At 58.9% G+C, this 19757-nt stretch overlaps 1 protein-coding gene across 1 annotated transcript; it reads left to right on the top strand.

The window, feature by feature from the left end:
* Positions 1-1555: 1555 nt before the first annotated feature.
* On the top strand, positions 1556-17667 carry Lrpap1 (LDL receptor related protein associated protein 1). Its single transcript, XM_027939902.3, has 8 exons — positions 1556-1807; positions 7669-7813; positions 10759-10883; positions 11978-12098; positions 12728-12886; positions 14634-14716; positions 15890-16066; positions 17283-17667. The coding sequence occupies exons 1-8, from the start codon at positions 1592-1594 to the stop codon at positions 17343-17345; spliced, it is 1089 nt and encodes a 362-aa protein (XP_027795703.2). The 5' UTR covers positions 1556-1591; the 3' UTR covers positions 17346-17667.
* The last annotated feature ends 2090 nt before the right edge of the window (positions 17668-19757 follow it).

Below are 19757 nucleotides of genomic sequence, written 5' to 3'. Positions count from 1 at the left end.
TACATATATTTTCTGTGTGTGTGTGTGTGTGTGTTCCGTGGGTCTCTGTGAGGATAATAGTGATGGTCATTTTTCCCAATTTTTCCTGTGTGTGTTTTTCCCTTTGTTTGGTCTTGTTTTGTTGTTTGTGGTGCTGGGGGTCCATCTCAGGACCTGTAAGGCAAACCCTTTACCACCAAGCTACACCCCCAGGCCCTACCTACATGGTTTGTTTTCGCCCAGTTGCTTTTTTGCTGTTGTCTGTTTCCATTTCTCTTCTCTTTCACATGAGGAGCTTCCCTTAAGAGTTTTAGAACCCTTAGCTGACTGCTCAAGACACGGAGTGAGGGGTTTAAAAAGCTGATGGGAAGCTACCTGCATGGTACCTACATCTTCAGACAGGCAGTCTAAACAAACAAGCAAACAAAACCAGCCAGTGTCCACACACCCATATGGCTCCCACTTGGGAGAACAGCTAGACGACATTGCCAGACCCCGCTGCATCAGGTGCAGCCCTCTGAGCAGACAGGGCTGGCCTATTTTTCACCTCCCCTGGGGTTCCTCAGTGGCCAGCAGGAGCCTGGGATGCTATGTCCAAGTTGGGATCCTGGACACTGTGTCCAAGACGGAGCCCTGGACGCCGTGTTGAAGACGGGGGTGGGGGGGTTGGGGGGTGGCTGGCTCCCAGAAGCACCCACCAGAGCCCAGCTGCAGCTGGTGAGGAGCGCCTGTCCTTCAGACCTGAACCAGGGTCAAAGTGAACATCCGTTCTCACAGGGTCTACGCTGATATCGTGGTCAGTCTGACCTAACCTTAAAGCGGGTATTAACAGCGGAACAGCGGGCTAGCTGCTGGCTCCCAGCGAGGAAGGCCGAGCCTCCCCTCCTTCCTGGGACAAACAAACAGCTGGACAAAACGACACGATGGCTCTCAAGACAGGGCAGCCCTTCCTGGAAAAGTATAGGACGCAGCTTTCCCCTACAGACGCCCACCCTCGCTTTGTCCTCAGCGCCCCTTGGCCCTGAGACCGTCAGGATGTCCTCACCGCGGGCTCTCTCGGCCCCCAGGCTCTACTAGACCCTCAGCCCCCTGGCCTCCGCATCTGTGGCTCCCTCCTTCCCTCTGGCTCCCACTCTGCCCCAGGGCACCGCCAAGCCCCGACGTTCAGTCGGTGGATCTACTGAAATGTGGCAGGTGGGGACAGCGGCCAGGTCACGCACACTGGCAGGGGGACTAGGCTGAGGGAGGCAGCGCTGCGGCAGGTGCGCGGCAGGTGCCCCCCACCCCGCCCCGCCTGGCTGCCACGCGCCCTTCCGCTCGGCGAGGGGCGGCCCCTGGGGTCCCAGGGCGAGAGAGCTACGCCCATGCCCGGCGGGGACCAGCACACGGGCGGAACCTGCCGCGCCGCAGGGGCCGCGGACTCTCCAGCGCTCTGGCGGGCAGCGGCCGAGGACCCCCAGCCCTCCAGGCTCCGCCCCCGCCCGCGGTAGGTTGCTAGGAAACGCCCGCGCGTCGCCCAATCAGCTCACTCCCAAGAGGCCGCGCGGGAGGTGGGCGGGGCCTGGGAGTCCGGACGGGCGGGCGCGAGGTGGGGACAGCGCCGCAGAGGAAGATGGCGCCGCGGAGGCAGAGGGTCACAGGGCCGTGCGGGCTCCCGCTGTCCCTGCCGCTGCTGCTGGCGCTGCTGCTGCTCGGGCCCTGGCCTGCGGCGACCCACGGCGGCAAGTACTCGCGGGAGAAGAATGAGCCCGAGTCGCTCGCGAAGAGCGAACCCGGGGAGGAGTTCCGCATGGAGAAGCTGAAGCAGCTGTGGGAGAAGGCTCGGAGGGTGAGCGGGGGCCGGGGACGGTGGGCTGGGGCGGCCGTGCCAGTCAGCCCTGGCCGGGTTCCTGCGGCCCGCAAGCTCTGCCTCCCCGAGGTCAGGTGGGCACCTCCACCTCACCTGCCTTAGGAAGGGGACCCTGAGGCAGCGAGACTTGCAGAAGTCCTGGGAGACCTTGGGTGGAGCTGCGCCGCCTTTAGTGCAGCTGGAGGCCCGCCCCCAAGGGTACCCACCAGCTTGGTCCTCGCGCGCCAGCCTCCTCTGCCCAGCGAGCTAGTTATCCCGAGTGAGGCAGAGCTAGCCTTTGGCCTTTTGCAGGCCTTTGCCATTTGTTCCACCCTACCTCTCCCTTTATGGAGAAAGAATTAAAACAGGTGAGGTTGGACACGGACGTTTCCAAGAACAGCAGAAGTCCCAGGAGCAGGCTGGTGCTGGTTAATTTGGGTGAGGGATACAGAGAGGTGGAGGGTAGGTCAGCTTAGAATTCTTGAAACAAAAGGCCCAGGGAATGCTAAACTGGAAGTTAACAGGTATCTAATCAGATCTCTTCATTTTGGAGATAAAGGTACCAAAGCCTAGAGGGGAAAAGGCATCCCAAGGTCAGCCATCTTCCTAACTGGAATGACCCTTGGCCAGCCACACTCTACATTAACATAAAAGCTTTCATTTTTTAGGCATGGGCTCAAGTGTATGAAAATAGTTATTTACAAACTAAGACCCACTCCTCTGGGTCTCAGTCTCTTCATCTTTAAGTAGAAGGAGGTCAGATTAGCTCTTCCTTTAAGTAGTCCAGTTTTAGCATTCTTGAGTAAATAATTTGCAAGATAAGAATAAATTCTGGAAGAGAGCAGACTCTCTGGCTGTGGAGGAAGAGTAGTGAGGGAGGATTGGGAGGCTGGCTGCAGGGGACGCTGCAGGATGGGGAGTTGTGTCCAGTGTGTATAGCCCTGTAAGCCCTTCACAAGATGCTCCTGTCCCAGCTTCATTTCCAGCCAGTGTCCTGAGGTTCTGCTGGAGAGGACCTCGGTGTATAGTGTTTGGCCTACAGAGATAGAGATGGAGACAGCACTGTAGGCTAGAGAAGCATAGTGGTTTCCTGGAGGAATGGGCCAAGGACACAGTGGGGTTGGATGTGGCAGGATCATCTGAGCAGCAGGGACCAGGAAACTCTAGAGCTCAGGATGCGTTTTCACTGGCCCCCGCTGCCCACTGTGATGGGTGTGCTGAGCCAGCCACTATTGGCTGGGTGGAGTTTCCTCCGCAGGGTGAGGTTAGAGAACCAAGAAGACACTAGTCTGAGTTGGAGACAGTGTTGGGAAAATGTACTCTGGTGCCCATGAACCCAGAGGCTCCCCTTGCTTTGGGAGCTGGCCTAGGCCTTCCACTTGCCCATCTAAACATGCCCCAGGCCAGCCTCTGCATCTGTCAGCCTGGGTGCCTTTCTTAGACCTCTGGCAGGTCACCTGTCCCCATACTGCACTGCACCATCTCTGGGTTCTCCTGTGCTTCTCCCATACCTGATTTGCTTCGGTATCAGGCCAGTCTATTCTCCACTGTCTTATGTGGTCACTGCTGGGTGCCAGCTCCCCTTGGCCCTGTGCAGGCCTTGGACCACATGACCTTTCTGGTCCCTCTAGCCCTGAAATTCTGCAGTCATGTGTGCAAACCTTTTCCACTGAACCGAATGGGAAGTTCTTCCAGGGTGGACTTCTGTGTTAGGGCATCTTGTGTGTCTTCCCACTTCCAGAGAGCCTAGTAGTTGAGGACACACTGACTCTCGCTGGTTTTCCTTCTAGACATGGAAGGGTGGTGGTAGGAGCTGTGGCCAGGTACTGAGTCGCCTCAGGGCAGCCAGGAGGAGTGTTCTGCTCAGGCCCCTGTAGCCTTGGGTCCAAGGTGGGCTTAATGCTTCTACTCCTACTACTAAGAGCACTGGATCCTGGGGTGGACAAGGCAGGTGAGTCTGTGGTCAGCCTGAAGAGGGTGTTCATGTGAGGCAGAAGCTCACATCACTTCTCACCCACCACCTACCCGCTACTTTAGGTGGGAGTGAGGGGTGCTGCAAGGCCCTTTTTGAGTTGGGGTCTCTTTGTATTCTGTGGCAGAATCAGATGGAGCATGGGGGACCAGCGTTCTCAGCCTCGTGACCTTCCTTCACTGGCCAGAAAGATTTTGTCCTTTCTTATTTGCTTGACAAAAGCATTATGCATTTTTTGGCTTTCTAAATATATGGTTGTATCATAGCAGACAACACTGTATAGCATATCATAGTATCTGAGGGTCAGATAATAAGTGTGACAAAGCCATGTGCCTCACCCTCATTCTGACCCTCTTCTTGAGGAGGTCAGACCCACCCTGAGACTCCTGTGGGGGCAGAGGTGAGAAGATACAGAGAGTGTTTCCATCCTGGGAGACAGTCCATCCTAGCTTCGTACCCTGACTGAAATCACCCCGTCCCCACTTCCCAAATGTCCCTAAGCAAGCTGAGTTCTGTGGTGTTGTGACACACCCAGTGTGTTGCAAGATGCCAGACTCCCAGCCCAGGGCTGTCCTTAGCTGTGGGGGAGGGGTGCTTCTGTGGCAGCTGCCATGTGCCCACAGACACCTGGGGCTTCTCTTTCTGAGGAGCAGGCTTCCTAGGTCTGAGTAGCACCCCTGCAGTAAAGGTGCACTGTCACCCTCAGCCTGGGAAATGGGTCTTTAAGCTCAGAGTTCCTATTTCTGACACAGATGAACATCTTTCACCTCTGACACAACCAAAGTCGGTATTGTCCTTAAAGGTCAGGTGTGCAGAGCAAAGGACCCAAGAAGCCCATCCCTGTTGCCAGATGTTTCCATTTCCTCCTTCTTCGTGCCCTTGGAAGGGCCCTGTGTCACACTTCTCCAGGGACTCCGAGGAAAGGGTGGTCACAGGATTGGCCATGGCCTTCCTGCCAGCAAGCCCTTTGTCGAGGGACTGAGCAGCATGAGAGGGTGCTGCATGCCAGCTGTCTGCAGCGGCTTGCTGCTTGGCCAGTGACTGCCTAGCCAGCAGCAGTGAGGTTGCCTCGTGGTCAAGCCAGCACGTGGGCAGCACCTGCTGCCCTTTGGGAGTTGAGTGGCCATCTTGGCAGCATGGGTGCTGGGCACACCACCTGCCCTGTCTGAGCTGTGCTCTGCACATCTCTGCTTGGCAGAACACACAGCCCTGGCCCCAGGGGCCAAGGTTTGAATGGACTCCAGAAACTACACATTCTGGGCCTGGGTTTCTGGGGACGGGGGATTGAAAAAGCAGAAGGGTCTGGAAAGTTCCAGAGCCCCACTGGCTCCTAGGCACACAGAGGATTCCTGGGTGGCACTGGGGCTTCCAGGGAGAGTGACAGGCAGCTGGGCAGCTCCCTAGGGTTTGTGCTCTCCCTAGGGTTTGTGCTCACCCTCGGGGCCATTGGAGGTGGTGTCTAAAGGGCAAGTTCTGTCTTTCCATGCTCTGGGCCGCCCCCTGTCTGTCTCCTGGTTGTCAGTTATTTACTCCAGGACTTAATATTTGACAGAGTCTGCTTTTGTTGTGTTTGTTTATTTTTGCAGTGCTAGGCATTGAACCCAGGACCTCATGCATGGTAGGCACGTGTTCTCCCCCAGCCCTAATGGATTGTTTTTTGCATTTACTTCTCTTTAACTAGTACTTCAAACTTGATGTGTTAACGTCTAACTTTAAAGAGAGAAAGGAATCCTGAAGTGAGAGCCAGGTGTTTGCACGTGACCTGCTTGTCTCCCTCCCAAGTAGAGCTGACAGCTGCTGGTTTTGTGGCTCTGGGCACTGTACCTTCAGCCCTGAGCTTGTAGGCAGCTATATGTCAGAGGACAGTGGGCATGTCATGACATTTGAGAGATTTGGGTGGTAGGTTTAGACACTGAGGTTTGGGCCTGAGAAGAGAACAGGTGACCCTGGAGCAGATGGTGGCCCCCCTGTGCAGTTCCGCTTTTGCATCTCACAGTGTACCCTCCCAAGTTCGCCCACTGACTCTCTCAGAGCCCTGGGAAGGTGGGCAGGGGGTGCGAAGCCCACCACAGTTTGCAGGTGAGAGTGCTCGTGCTTGAGTCTTGGAGGAAGGCTGTGGCCCAGGTCCTCAGCTCTGCCCTCCAGCGAGGCACCAAGCAGCATTGGTGAATACCTGGACCCTCCCCAACAGCCCCAGAGAGGGCAGATCTGGCGTGAGGGCACTACCAGCCCTCCCTGCAGAGCAAAACCAGAGCCTCGGGCTGGGTTGTGGCTCAGCAGTAGAGGGCTCACCTAGCATGTGTGAGGGGCTGGGTTCAATCCTAAAAATAAACAAATAAAATAAAGGTATTGTGTCCAACTATAACTAAATATTTATTAAAAAATAAAAATAAAAAAACAGCCTCAGCCGTCTCCTCCCCGCAGCGTCTCCTCCCCGCAGCGCTGCCCTGCTGCCTTGTGCCCAGCAGGGGAGACGATGCAGTGTGTAGGGAATTAGATGGAAACAGACCTGTCTATTATTGCTCCAGAGTTTTGTGTCACAAATAGAAAATAAGTAAATGTGGGCTTCGGATCAGAAACAGGGCAAGGGGGAGCCGCTGTGCTGTGTGGTGGCTGGGCGTGTCAGAACAGTCGAGTCTGGCTTCCTCTCCTGTCTGTCCCCACTCCACCCTGCCTCCAGGGCCTGTGTCCTGCTTCTCTGGGAGCCCACAGATGAGATGCAGTCAAGTCATTCCAGGGTCTCAAGGGCACGCTGCAGATGGGCATCCAGCCTTCAGCAGGGGCACCCGATAGAGTTCAGAGGAGAAATTATTGGACAGGCAGGGCCAGGTCAGAGGGTGTTGGAGACAACAGAGAAAGGGGTTCAGGGTCAGCAGAGAAGTCATTCATTGGAGAGTGGGTCCTGGATGAGAGGAGGGAAGCACCAGCTGTGGAGGGGCGGAAGATCCCCCAGACCCTGCCCCTTTCCCTGCTGCAACCTGCCAGGCAGGACAGGTGGGTTATACCTGCAGGGTTGGCTTGCCAGCAGGTAAATGAGGGGGTTATCATTAATATTATTTCCACTCCAGATATCAGGGTTCCCTTTCAGAAGTGTCCTGGGCTCACAGGACAGCCTGATACACGTAAGAGATGGGGATTAAGGGCCCTGGGAAATGAAGTAGGAGAATCAGAGGTTGCAGTTGTTTTGGAGGACTTGTAGGGTCTCTGCTGACCGTCCGCCTCCCATTGCCCAGGACAGGCTAAGCATCTGGTAGGGAGTCCAGTTCATACCCACTGCAGGTGCTCGGGATCTGTGTTCCACATGGCCTGGCTCTGTCTCAGACGTGGCCAGTGTCCTGGGACAGTTGTAGTTCTGCTTGATTCTGGTTTTTTAAATTTTGTTTGGAGGACTGGGGGCGTGGCTCAGTGGTAGAGCACTCACCTAGCCTGTGGGAGGCCCTGGGTTCAATCCCCAGTAGTACCCTCAAAAAATATATGTTATTTGGATTTTATTTTCTGTAAATTCAGTCTTCTCTGTGGCACTTTCAGTTGTTTTTTCATAGTTGTGCAGCATGAGCAAAAGGTAATGCGCTTCTTTACCAGGCCCAGCCCCTCATTGGTACCCTGTTTCCCTGGTGAAACTCGCCGTGTACCAGCGGGGAGGGAGGGAGGGAGGGTGCCTGTCACAGCAGCCCCAGCCTCTAGCAGCCGCCATCAGGGGCGACCTCTCCATGGACTGGGGTTTCTAGAGCTCGGGCCTGGGTGGAAGGCCGGCTGTCTTTAGAACCTCTTGCCCATGGCCCCAACTCTGTCCTCTCTTGTCTGGGGTCTCCTAGTTGCTACCCTTCTCCCAGGTCAGCCTCGGGCTGTGTCTGCCTTGGTCACACATTGCTCTGTTCTTGTTGGGCAGCTGCATCTCTCTCCTGTGAAGCTGGCGGAGCTCCATGCCGATCTGAAGATTCAAGAGAGAGATGAGCTCAACTGGAAGAAACTGAAGATCGAGGGCCTGGACGAGGACGGGGAGAAAGAAGCAAAGCTGATTCGCAATCTTAATGGTGCTTGTTTTTCTTCTTACAGTGGGGGGGCGGCTGCCCAGCCTCAGCTTGCAAGCTCGCCCCCAGGGGCACCTTGGCCATAGTCTCAGGCCTGTCTGTCCCCTGAGTGCTGTTGGCACGCTGGAGGAGGACCAGGATCAGAGTTCCAGACACACAGATGCCCCGGCGGCTGACGGCCCCGGGCTGCATGGCCTGGAAACAGGTTGGGGACACGGTTCACCCAGGCAGCCCGAGGGGGATGCAGGTCCCCTCCTCAGTCCAACAGGAGACTGTTCCTCCTCAGGCCTCACTGAGGTGCTGACTCTGGTCCCCCCTTAACAGACTCAGGGACGGGTATCCTGTGTGGAGTTTTCTGCCTCCAGGGCCAGTGCTGTCCCCAACCGCCCCTCTCCCTGCTCAGGCCTTCAGAGCTTCGCCACAGTACGGTGTCTAGGTGCGCCATGGCCCAGCCTCGTTTCTCCCATTTTACAGGCCAAGTTCAGATTGTGTATCAGGAACACAAAATCCACACGCAGCAGCAGAGGGCCATCAGGCTAGAGGAGACACACCTGAGATGAGTCGGGACAGATGCACTTCGTGCAGCATGTTGGGGAGGCCACCCTCTTGGGCAGGGCAGGAGCCTGCTGTGGAGTTTCCCGCCCCAATTCCACCCCATCAGAAGGAACTGGGCATGTATAGGATGGAGGGCCCTGGAGCTGCCAGAGCCCTTCCCTTCCAGAGGAACCAGCCCTGCCCTGGTGGACAGGAGTCCAGGCCCAAGAGATAGAGGAGCCCAGGGCTCCAGGGAGGTGGGTGAGTGACCATCTTCCCCCCTTGCTGGCTGGTGTCCTCATTGGGAGTGGCTTCTTCCAGCCTAGTAAAGTCCAGGCCCATGACCCATGTAGGGCAGAGTTTTCTGCTTGGATGACACTGGTCTCTGGTGCCTGGCAACAGCCTTAGTGGAACTCTGGAAGCTGACCCTCCTGAGCACTCCTGGAGAGGTCTTGTCCAGGAGGTGGGTGCTTGCTGATGCTGGCCACTCTCATGGCCACACAGGCCCACTGTCTTCCAGGTGTGGTCGGTGGACCTGCTCTCCATTCCCTGTGCCATGGTCGTACAGCACACCCAGGGGGACTGTGTCGTGCAGTGTCCAGACAGGAGCCTGGGATGAGAAATGGGTACAACTGGTAGGAGCACTGGGGAACCCCATCTCCACCAGCTCTGCCCTGGGCACCCTAAGGACGTACCTCACTGAACTGCCTCATCTAGACTGACAGTGGCTCTTTTGGCAAAGCCCACATGGGCTCTGTCCTGAGAGGGATGGGTCCTGCCTGCACATCCCTGTCTGCACCTATTGTTCACCCCACATACAGCCCACGGCCACCTCAGGAAAGGCCAGACTCCGTGCTCTGTGAGGCCTCCTCCAGCCTCAGCATTCTGGGATTCCACCTGAGGCAGAGCCCAGCACCCAGAACCCTCCTCAGTCCTGGTTGCTGAGCATAGCCCTGGCCATTTACCTGGGGTCAGGAGTCTGGTGGTTCCTGTGCCCTCAGCCCTGAGCCACACCCCGCCCTCTTCTCTGGCTTGGGCTGCCAGAGCTGTCCAGGGGAGTCGGAGTGTGAGGCCTGGGGTGGCTGGGCTCTTCCTGGAGCTGGGAGCAGTGGTGGCCTGGGCCGTCAGCCGGACCTTGGAGACAGGGCAGGCCCTGGCTTTCTGAGGCTGGGGTGGCTGAGCAACCTTTACTTAGTCAACATTTTTGTTTGTTTTATTTTTAAAGGCAGGGTCTCCTACCTGTGTTGCTCAGGCTGCCCTGAACTCCAGGCTCAGGTGTTCCTCCCACCTCAGCCTGCCAAGAAGTTTGGGCCTGGCTTAAGTCATTTTTAAAGTCGTTCTTAGAGATAAAAGTTGCATGTGATGGAATCCAAATCTTACCACAGGGTTTGACAAGTTTTGCTGAGTGTGTGCCCCAGTCGGACCCACCCACCCACGCCCAGGCAGCTCCTGACCACTGTCTGCAGTGGAGTGAGGCGTCTGTAGGCTGCCTGACACTGAGAGGACCAGGGATCCTGGATTGTAACGCCAGAGTGCTCCTGCTGCGCATGCTGGAGGCCCCCAGCAGCCAAGCTTCCAGACGCATGGAGACCTATGGTCTCCTGGGCCCAGAAGAGGGGAAGGGAGTTTCCAAAGACCATATATAGGCTGGGCCAACCGGATGGGCTGTGGATTCCAGGGGGGCCTGGCTGGCGGGGGCTTGCCCACAGAGCTGCAGTGGCTGAGTGCTGGCATGTAGGCTAAGGGGTCAGAGCCCTGGCTCTGAAGAGCTGCTTCCTGGGACAGGAGACAGGCCCCAGGCCCTATTTGCTCATGTCCAGAGCACCAAGCCTATCCACAGTAGGGTCAACTGTCTGGCCTTCCCTGCTGTGTGCTAGTGACCAGAGGTACATGTCCTCATGGGGCAGAAAGACTGATGTACGAGGCCAGTACGTCCCTTGGGCTGGGTAGCAGCAGACATGCTGGCTGGCCTCCCCTCCCAGCTGCCCCAGAATCTGCCAGGAGTTCTGCCTTTCCCCTGTAGATGAGCACATCATCAGGGTTGTCAGGCTCCCTGGCCATTGCCTGACCCCTCAGTGGACTGTCTGTCCTCACTGGGGTTGGTCAGAAACTGGGAAGTACCACCTGTCCTTGAGACCCTGTGGCCAGTGGCCCGTCCAGGCCACACCCGGTTTTCCCACAAGCCACCTCTGCGTTCAGGAGGACGTTAGCAGGGTGTGTCCACGGGAGGAACCAGGCCTGTCCTCCTGGTGTTCGTAAGCACTGGGGGCTGGTGTACGTGCTGGTCCACTGCGTCTTGCATGGCCACCCAGCAGCCAGGGTGAAGAGAAAGCAGGCCAGCGCCGCCCCGGGAGTCTCTGAGATGGGTGGACTGTTGGTCAAAGAACCGTGTGGAGTAAAACCCTCCTCTCTAGTTATCTTGGCCAGGTATGGTCTGGACGGGAGGAAGGAGGCCCAGATGGTGCACAGCAACTCACTCAGTGACAGTGCCCAGGACGATGGGCTGGGGGACCCCAGGCTGGAGAAGCTGTGGCACAAGGTACCCATCCGTTTTTCCATGACCGCTCAGACCTGCCCTGATGTTAGGCATAGGGCATGGGGGGTGGGTCTCGAGCTGTCGCCCTGCAAGGCCCCCCGTCCCTTGCATGGCGCTCACAAGGTGGGGCCCCTCAGGAGAACGCAGCTTTCTTGGGACAGTGCTGCTCTTTGTGGTGGTTCTCCTCCCTGCAGCTCAGCCTCTGCTTCCTCTTTGGAACATGCCTGTGCTCTCTATAAAGCGATTCTTTTGGGTTATAGCTCTTAGGCTGAAATGTTAAGAACGTGCTTAGCAACGTTATTAAACTGCACAGGTTAAAACACAGCGTGACTGCATTCTTTTCATTTATCTATTCATGGTGGTGCTGGGAATCGAACCCAGAGCTTCTCACGCTAGGCAAGTGCTCTACCACCAAGCTACCACCACCCCGTGGCTGCGTCCTCTGCCTTAATTGGCCTGCAGAGCTGCTGCTGTGGGAATGCCCCTCAGCCTGGTGTGTGTCCGTGCCCCTCGCGAGTGGGCTCTCTGCCATCTAGGAAGGCGGGTCTGCTGGGCTTGGCCTGGCGTGCTGTTGGGGCTGCAGACCTCAGAGTCGGGTGCTGGGTGGGGCCAGGTCTTGGGGTGTGATGGTCTGGCTGACCATATCAGGGTGCTCTCTTGCTTTGGCTCCCCTTCCACCCTGGTTCAGAACAGCTTGTCTGGATCACGCTGATTTGGTCCAGGGATTGGAACTCTGCGCCAGCCTGTTGTCCTGGGTTGTGGGGAAGGGGGCAAAAGGCAGATGGAATGGCAAGGTGACCAGCCCTGGGCCCCCAGGGAGATGACTTTGCTGTGTTCACCAGCCACAGCCAGGAGAGGGAGTAGGTGTGGGGGACCCTCCTCAGGGTCCTCCTCTCCTCACCTGGCCAGCATGGTCACCATGCCCCACCAAGTCTGGGCACACCAAGGAGGAGGGACCTTGCCCAGCAACAGCTATTCTCCCTGGTTTGGGTTTTATTTTCCTGATGTACACACCTGCAAAGAGTCGGGGGGCTTATGGAGAACAGAGGGATGGCACGCCCCACCAGGGGACTTCCTGCTGGTCCCCTTCCCTCTAGGCGAAGACCTCAGGGAAATTCTCCAGTGAAGAGCTGGACAAGCTGTGGAAGGAGTTTCTGCACCACAAAGAGAAGGTGGCTGAGTACAACGTCCTGCTGGAGACGCTGAGCAGGACTGAAGGTACCTTGTCCACCTGCCCCACCTGCGCTGCCACACTGCTCCATGCAGTGATCTGCCCGGGGCCACCCGGTGCCCTTGTCTTAGGTTTCCACCCAGTTTTGTGAATGGAAACAGGTTTGTTGTTGTTGTGGTTTAATATTTTATTAGTTGTTGATGGACCTTATTTTTATTTATCTGTGGTGCTGAGGATTGAACCCAGGGCCTCACATGTGCCAGGCAAGCGCTCCACCCCTGAGCCACAGCCCAGCACTAACGCTCCACTCAGAAGAAGCTTTGGCAGCAGCTCTGTGGCCACCCTGGCCTCCTCTCCCAGCAAGCAGGCAGCTGCTGCCTCCTGACTGGCCAGGCCTTTCGCCCTCAGAACTCCCCCAAGTAGGGACCCTGAGAGAGAGCACATTGGAGGGCTGGTGGGGCTGTGCCGTCTTGGGTGGCCTCCAGGGCTCTGGGTGCACTGACGTCCACCTGCAGTCACCATGGACCCAGGTGGTGTTGTTTGAAAGGGCCCATCAACTGACATCACTGTCCCCAGAGACAGCAACTCTCCCAGGGGTGTGGTTTTCGGCAACGCAGTGGTCTCAGTGCCAGGCCCTCGGGAGGCCCTCACCAGGCATTGTGTTCTGATTCCACAGAGGTTTATGACAACATCATCAGTCCTTCCGATCGGAGCCAGGTCAAGGACGACGTCCTACACAGCAAGCACAGTGAGCTGAAGGACAGGCTGCGCAGCATCAACCAGGGCCTGGATCGCCTGAGGAAGGTCAGCCACCAGGGCTACGGCCCCACAGCCGGTAAGCTCCGTACGCGACCGGCACCTGTCCACGGCTGCTGGCTGTAGCAGTGGAGGGTGCATCTGGCAGGTTGTGTTCTCAGTGCTTGGGGGACTGGCCCAGGGGCTTGGGGCCCTTGTCACATGTGCTCCTTGACTGTTAGAGAGAGGCCGGCCCAGGGTCCGCTTTCCCAAGCTGTTCCGTAAGCATGGGTGCCTCTGCCCGGCCAGCCCCGTCCCTGGAGCTGACTCAGGTGGTGGAGAGTGGCCCCAAGGCACAGCCCCTCCCAGCAAGCCTGGCGGCTGGCTTGTTGCAGCTCTCAGCGGGGGCTGTGTCCTCCAGGTGGCAGCAGGCTGGCGGCTCTCCACCCGTCTCTTCGTTCTGGGTTCTTGTCTCACGAACCCGAAGAATGGAACCCATAGACAAGGAAGAGTGAATGCCGATGCAGAGACGTGGGGTTTATTGGAGTGGGAAGAAAAGAGGCAGCTCTCCCACAGGGCGAGGGACAAGTGGGCTGGCCCTTGGGTGTGCTCATCTAGGGCTCTACGGAGCATTGGGTCAGTGCTGTTGGTCCAAGTTCTGCTGCCCAGGTCTTGGAAAGGATCGGTGCTGTTGGTCGACCATCAGTCTGAGCTTTCCTGAGTCTGGGTCTGCCCCCACCTGCATGCTCTTGCTGCATATTGGGCCTGGTTCACCTTGGCCCTGGCTCACCGAGCCTCAGGCCCATGCCAGTGTGGCAGGCTCCACGAGGCACAGCCCGTGCTCCCCCCATGCCCACCCCATCTGCCACCCCGGGACAGGGGCTTGGCTTCACTGGGACACCACCTGCAAGGCCTCTCAAGACGAGAGGCGGCACCCAGCACAGGGACGCACGTGTCCTGCAGGGCCAGGCCCAGCTCCCCTTGGTTTTGTTCTACTCCTACCATCTGCGTGCCCTTGGGCAGGAGTGTCACTATCTCTCCCCCACCTGGACACAGCCTCCTGTGGAAGTGATAATACCACCTGGCAGATTTGCCATTCCTGGGTTATTAGGAGCCAGAGGGCTTGGCCACAGTGGGCATGGTGGGTGGTGATGCTGACCCCTGCCCCACGCCCCCCTCAGAATGTCTCCTCGTGCAGCTGCGTCCGGCCAGCTCCTTGGTTTCTCCTGCCCTTGCACCTTGTCCTCCAGCCCTCTCCCCACAAGCCAGGGCTCCCTCGGGTCCTGGGCAGGAAGGTCAGCCGGGAGGAGGAGTAGCAGGCACCATGTGGCTCACAGGCAGGCCAGGTGAGCAGAGGCTGGTGACCCATGCTGGGCAGCTTCACTGTATCCCCAGTGGACCCAGCAGGGTCAAGGAGCCACCTGGTCTGCTTAGGAGCAAAAAGGTGAACAACCCAACCCCCACTCTGGACCTGTCTCTGATGGACAGCCCTGACCAATGCCAAGTAACTTATGCACAGCCCCCAACCCACACTGCCCCTCAGAGGCATCCAGGAGCAGCTGGTGGTTCCAGTCATGGGCAGGGCGGCCCAGGTTCTCAGCCCAGGAGAAGCACCCTTCACCAGGGGCCACATCACAGCCAGTCCTTTGAGGGACAGACCAGGTGCCCAGTGTGCCTCAGGAATGCTCTGAGCGTACCCAGGCTTACGTGTGGTTGTGTCCAAGCCTCAGCTGTGCGCTGACACCAGGCAGTCACATACACGTGTGCACACCCTATCCTGGGGCTGAGCAGGCTCTGTGGGCGCAGCCACACTGCCCCTAAGACAGGTGGCTCCTGCTCTTTTGCAGAGTTTGAGGAGCCCCGGGTGATCGATCTGTGGGACCTGGCCCAGTCCGCCAACTTCACGGAAAAAGAGCTGGAGTCATTCCGGGTAAGGGGGCCCTGCTGTCTGTCCCACTGTGCCCACTGTGTGCCCGCCTGAGTTCCTGTGTAGGGCGGGGCCTGCATACTCGTGTGTCTGTCCCCACCAGCTCCCTCTGGCCCTCGTCCCCTGCTGACTTCTGCAGCCCTGAGTCCTGGTTGGTGGCCAGGTGGGGCTGTGTGCACATGAACGTGCCTCAGGCCAGTGCAGCCCCATGGCCGAGGATGAGCCATGTCTGTGCCTGGGTGGTCTGCCTGGCTGGCCATGCTGTGAGGAGAGGACCACTGGGCACTGAGAGGGGAGGTGGCCCGTGTATCCAGTGGGACAGGGGCTGTGGGAGGTGGATGGGGCGAGGTGTCCAGAGAGGAGACGGTAAGAGGCTGCTCACCAAGGAAGGGGCTCTGGTTCCTTTGAGCCATGGGAAGCTAAGCAACTCGTCACTGTGGGCTGTCCTGGCAGAGCCGCTGCAGGCTGGCAGGTCAACTGAGGTGGGGGACAGGCCTTTGGGAGGACTGCTGGTGCTGAACCAGGGGGCTTTGGGGGATTGTGGGGGCCCATGGGACTCTGTCGTCTGAGTGTTCGGGACGTGTTCCATGTGTGCACCTGGGGTGGGGTGGCTAGGCCCAGAGGGGGACGACTGCCAGCAGGGAGAGTGGTCATGCACACCTGCCCTCGTGGCCCCGGGAAGAGCCCTTAGTTTCCGCGGGAGGGTCGGGTCGGTCACCCGTGGGGAGTGGGCCTTGGCCAGTTGAAGATGGGTAGGGTGACCAGGATCTGGGAAGATGGTGCAGGAGGGGTCGGGGGCTGCAGGGAGGGAGGGAAAGGCACACACAGAGGCGACCATGGAAGAGCCCAAGCACCAGGTGTTGGTCTGCAAATGGGCCTGGGGTCAGTGCAGTGAAGAAAGTGCAGACGGGGACCAGAGGCCCAGGGTGACACCAAGGTCCTCGAGGCCATCAGGCTCTGGTGGGGCGTCCCTCTCCTTTGGAGACCCTTAGCTGTGGCACCGTGGCCGCTCCCGCCCACACTGCCCTCAAGCATGCTGCTTCATGACTGCCGGCCACAGCAGCCTGAGCCACTTCCTGCGATGACCCGGCTCCCCGTGGGACCATCCTTGCCCAGAGACAGGCCCTCAGGTGCCCAGGGTCACATTGGAGAAAAGTGAGTGTCAAAACCTTCCAGGAGGAGCTCAAGCACTTTGAGGCCAAAATCGAAAAGCACAGCCACTACCAGAAGCAGCTGGAGGTCTCACACCAGAAGCTGAAGCACGTGGAGAGCTTCGGCGACAGCGAGTACGTCAGCCGCAGCAGGGAGAGGCATGCGCTGCTACAGGGCAAGACCCAGGAGCTGGGCTACAAGGTGGGTGCCGCCTGGCCTGTGCCTGTCAGCCCACGCAGGGCCGCCCCCACCCACATGGCCGCCCCCCACAGGCTACAGGGCAGCTGCCCTGAGAGGCCTCAGGAACCCGCGTGCGTGGAGCCTGGCCTCCTGGCCCACAGAGTGCAGGCCCTTGCTGGTGCGACCCAAATCTCGCCACACTGGGGCGAGACTGGGATGGTGCTGGAGGACCACTGGTGGTGGACCCACAGAGCAGGCACCTTCCTCCCCCAGGAGCCATTCCCACGGGACACCCTGGGCGAGCTCAGTGAGCAGGGACGCAAGGTGGTGTGGGCACTGAGGATCCAGCACCAGGCCCCACGAAACCAGGAGAGACTTTGCCCAGGGAGTGGGGCTCAGGCTGGGAGGGGACCTTTTACTGCCTGCAGGGTCTGAACCACAGGGCTGTGCTTCCTCCTCAAAAATCGGCAAAGCCTGAGAAGTTAAGTCATGCAGAAGTGCCAGGAGGAGGGGGCTAAGTGGGGAGGAGCCAGGCGCCCAGTCACCGGTGCCCATCGCTGCCATCTGAGTGCAGGCGTTGGCAGAGGGCTCGCCTGCCAGGTACAGTCCTGACTTCCCTTCCTTCCACGGAGGGCAGTGCGGCCTTGGCTAGGAAAGCCTGTCACCAGCCAGGCCTGGTGTCAGAGGCTGAGGCAGGAGGATCATAAGTTCAGGGCCAGCCTGGGCAACTCAGGGAGCCCCTGGCTCTAAGTGGGTTGTGGCTGTAACTCAGCGATAAGCACTTGCCTGGTGTGTGCAAGGCCCTGGGTTCAATGCCAGCACACAGCCGTCAGTTGTGCTGGGGACGCCAAGAGGAGACCTTCAGCCAGGACTGATGCTGAGCCGTGGCGGGGGACAGCCAGCAGGTGGGGCTCTGTGCAAAGTGCAGATCCCTGGGCCTGGAGGCCGGGGGACGGTCCTGAGGGCCCTTGTAGCAGTGGGTCCAGGGTGAGCTCACCCTCCGTGCAGACGCAGCCCACCACAACGTCTCCCACTCAAGCTTTTAAGAACAAGGTGGACGCTGGGAAGACCTATTCCGCTTGTCAGGATGGTCTGCTTCCTGGGGGCACGAACTGGACAGTGTGTGATGAGGAGGGCAGGGCGCGGGCGTCTCTTCAGTGTGCTCCTGGGGTGCGCAGTCGCCCTGGGTGTGGCACTCCTGCCCTTCTAGTCCAGCTGATCATGTCCCTGTTTGCAGGTAAAGAAGCATCTGCAGGACCTGTCCAGCAGGATCTCGAGGGCACGGCACAATGAGCTCTGAGAGCGGAAGCCCCCTGAAGGTGCCAGGGCTGCGGTGGCATCGCCTGCATGGACAGACTGGCTGTGATGATGGCAGGCTGATCCCAGGTGCCGTGGCAGGGAGGATGTTTCACAGGCCCAGTGGAACCAGCGTTCTCCCTCCCACATCTGGCCTGGCCTCTGGGCGGATGCCTCCTGTTGTCTCAAGCAGAGGTGGCCATCATCACCCTGGAGAGGACTGGAGTCCAGCAGCCAGTTGGACAAAGGTCTCGAGTGCTGCTCGGTGTGGTCTGCATCAAGACCCTGTGACTCTTCCCCTGGAAACATGTACAGAGTCCTGAGAATCAGAGTGTGGTGTGTCCGTCCTCCCATCGTCGCCTGGTCTCCTCCTCCTCTGGCCCAGGTGGCCTCTGCTCCCCAGGTCTCTGCAGTCACTCTCCCCCCGTGCCTGGCATGGTTTCGCCTTTAGAGTGGAGGTTCCAAGGCAGACGGCAGAGGAGGAGCCCAGGATCCAGGAGGAGGGCCTGAGCCTGTGGCCAGGGTGGCTCCTTCTTCCTCTCACCTCTGCAGCCCTGGGGACTTGGGAGACCCTGACAGGTCCCCACACCCAGCTTCAGGGGGCGTGGTCCCCGTATTTGAGCCTGGAAGAGGCTGGCTGGGTCTGGCAGTGGCTAGGTCTCAAGAGTTGAGATCTGTCCCTCTGGAGGGTCATTTAGTCACGATTTGTAAGAAACAGAAGAGGGCGAGCCCGCAGGCCAGAGCACACAGGTAGCAGGGCAGAGCGAGCACAGCCCCCGGGCTCTGGGCAGTGCATAGTCTGCTCACCCACAGGTCCAGGCCAGCTGGGTGTCCCCCCCAGGAAGTGCTGGGTAACAGGCTGCCCAGAGACCTTGGCAGCATCCGAGGCCAGGAGGTGATTGTCTGCCAGGTCTCCACATCTGCCTGTCACACTCAGGGCCAGCCACATACTCAGGTACCCAGCCAGTGCCCCACGTGCAGAGACTGGCCCTCGTGGGGTTCGCAGTCCAGGGTGTGGGGGTGCATGGCCTGACAGGGCTGGGCCTGGGACGTGGAGGAGCCAGAGGACACCGGGGTCAGTCTGCCCTCTACAGAGCCAGCAGCAGGGGGCTCGCGTGCCTTTGAAGTGTGCAGGAGAAACAGAAGCTCTTCTCCACGGCTGCTGTCCTACAGCCCCGCCACAAGGGTCAGCACTGTGGCCATGTCCTTTTTCACATTCTGAAAGGAGGAAAGCACACCAGAGTGCACGCACACCTGGGCGGTCTCCCGGGGGTGAGAGCCTCCTCAGCATGAGGCTGCCCAGGTGCTCGCCCTCTTCTTCTGTCATTCTGACAAGATCTGCCAAGGAGCTTCGTCTTGGGTCCCCCGTGTCCCTAGTGACGTGCTGACCGTCGCCTGTGCGTGGGGCCCATGGACTTCTGCTCCTGTTACCACTGAGACCCCTTTTCCTTGCCTGGTGCTGGCTCTGCTCTCCTTGCCTACGGGTCTCCCATGGAAGCGTGGCCCCTCGGTCAGGATGTGGAGGCCGATGCCCCAGGGACACCCCCAGCAGAGGAGCGTCCACCTGTGCACATGGAGCTCTGAGCACTGGCAACCCCCCTGCCAGTGACCTTCAAAGTCAGCACAGCTGCTGCAGAGGTGAGCGCATAGGTCACACCCCTGGGCCACTGTGCAGTTCAGGAAATCTGAAGCCAAATGACAGACACCTTTAGAAACTGAAAAGGCCACGTGGGTCAAAAAAAGATCACCTTTGAAATTGAGAATCTCCTCCAGTGGCTGTGGTGCGCACCGAGGAGGGAGGACCCGGGGTCGACACTGGGAGGCCACCAGCCTCAGAGGCTGTGCGGGAAGGGTCAGTGCTGGGCGGGTCACGGGGACTGACTCCCACTGGAGAAGCCATTTGCCACAGCAGACGATTCACATCTGGGGCAGTGGGGACCGTTGCGGGCAGGGGCAGCAGGAGCCCAGGGAGCTCCCTGTACCAGGACTGGGCGTCCTTGCTCTGAAGGTGCTCTCTGTCCAAGCATACACGGGCTCTGGTCCTGCAGGCCATCAGGTCCCAACCGGCCTCAGGCGAGAGTCCAGGGGGGGGCCTGACCATAGGAGGCCAGGATCTTCTGGGGTCCAATACCAGACCCCTCCCCCACCCTGGGTGTGAGAGGGAGAAGGGCGTTTTAACAGGATCTGACCAAGGGCCCACCCCAGCTGCCCCTGGATAAGCGCTACTCACTTGTGTAGGAGCCTTGACACAAGCCCAGCAGAGTGCTCCTGGCCGCCCTGCTCTGCCACCCTGCAAAAATAACCCTGAATAACCCTCGAAGAGTGACCTGGGTCCCGCTTCCCAGCCAAGCCCCAGAGTAGCTTCTCATGGATCCTGGGCAGCCGCTCCTGGTTGGAAGTAACAGAAAGCAGCCGG

The sequence above is a fragment of the Marmota flaviventris genome, chromosome 7 (genome assembly GCF_047511675.1).
Source record: "Marmota flaviventris isolate mMarFla1 chromosome 7, mMarFla1.hap1, whole genome shotgun sequence".
Taxonomy (NCBI): Eukaryota; Metazoa; Chordata; class Mammalia; order Rodentia; family Sciuridae; genus Marmota; species Marmota flaviventris.
The sequence above is the reverse complement of the archived record's forward strand: the minus strand, read 5'-3'. Positions and strand labels throughout refer to the sequence as shown.

What these genes read in the sequence shown, in the direction of transcription:
- Lrpap1 (XM_027939902.3), top strand. Translation starts at nt 1,592, where the DNA reads ATGGCGCCGCGGAGGCAGAGGGTCACAGGGCCGTGCGGGCTCCCGCTG. An exon ending in TGTGGGAGAAGGCTCGGAGG is followed by an intron (nt 1,808 to 7,668) that starts GTGAGCGGGGGC and finishes CTTGTTGGGCAG; the next exon opens with CTGCATCTCTCTCCTGTGAA. An exon ending in GCTGATTCGCAATCTTAATG is followed by an intron (nt 7,814 to 10,758) that starts GTGCTTGTTTTT and finishes CCTCCTCTCTAG; the next exon opens with TTATCTTGGCCAGGTATGGT.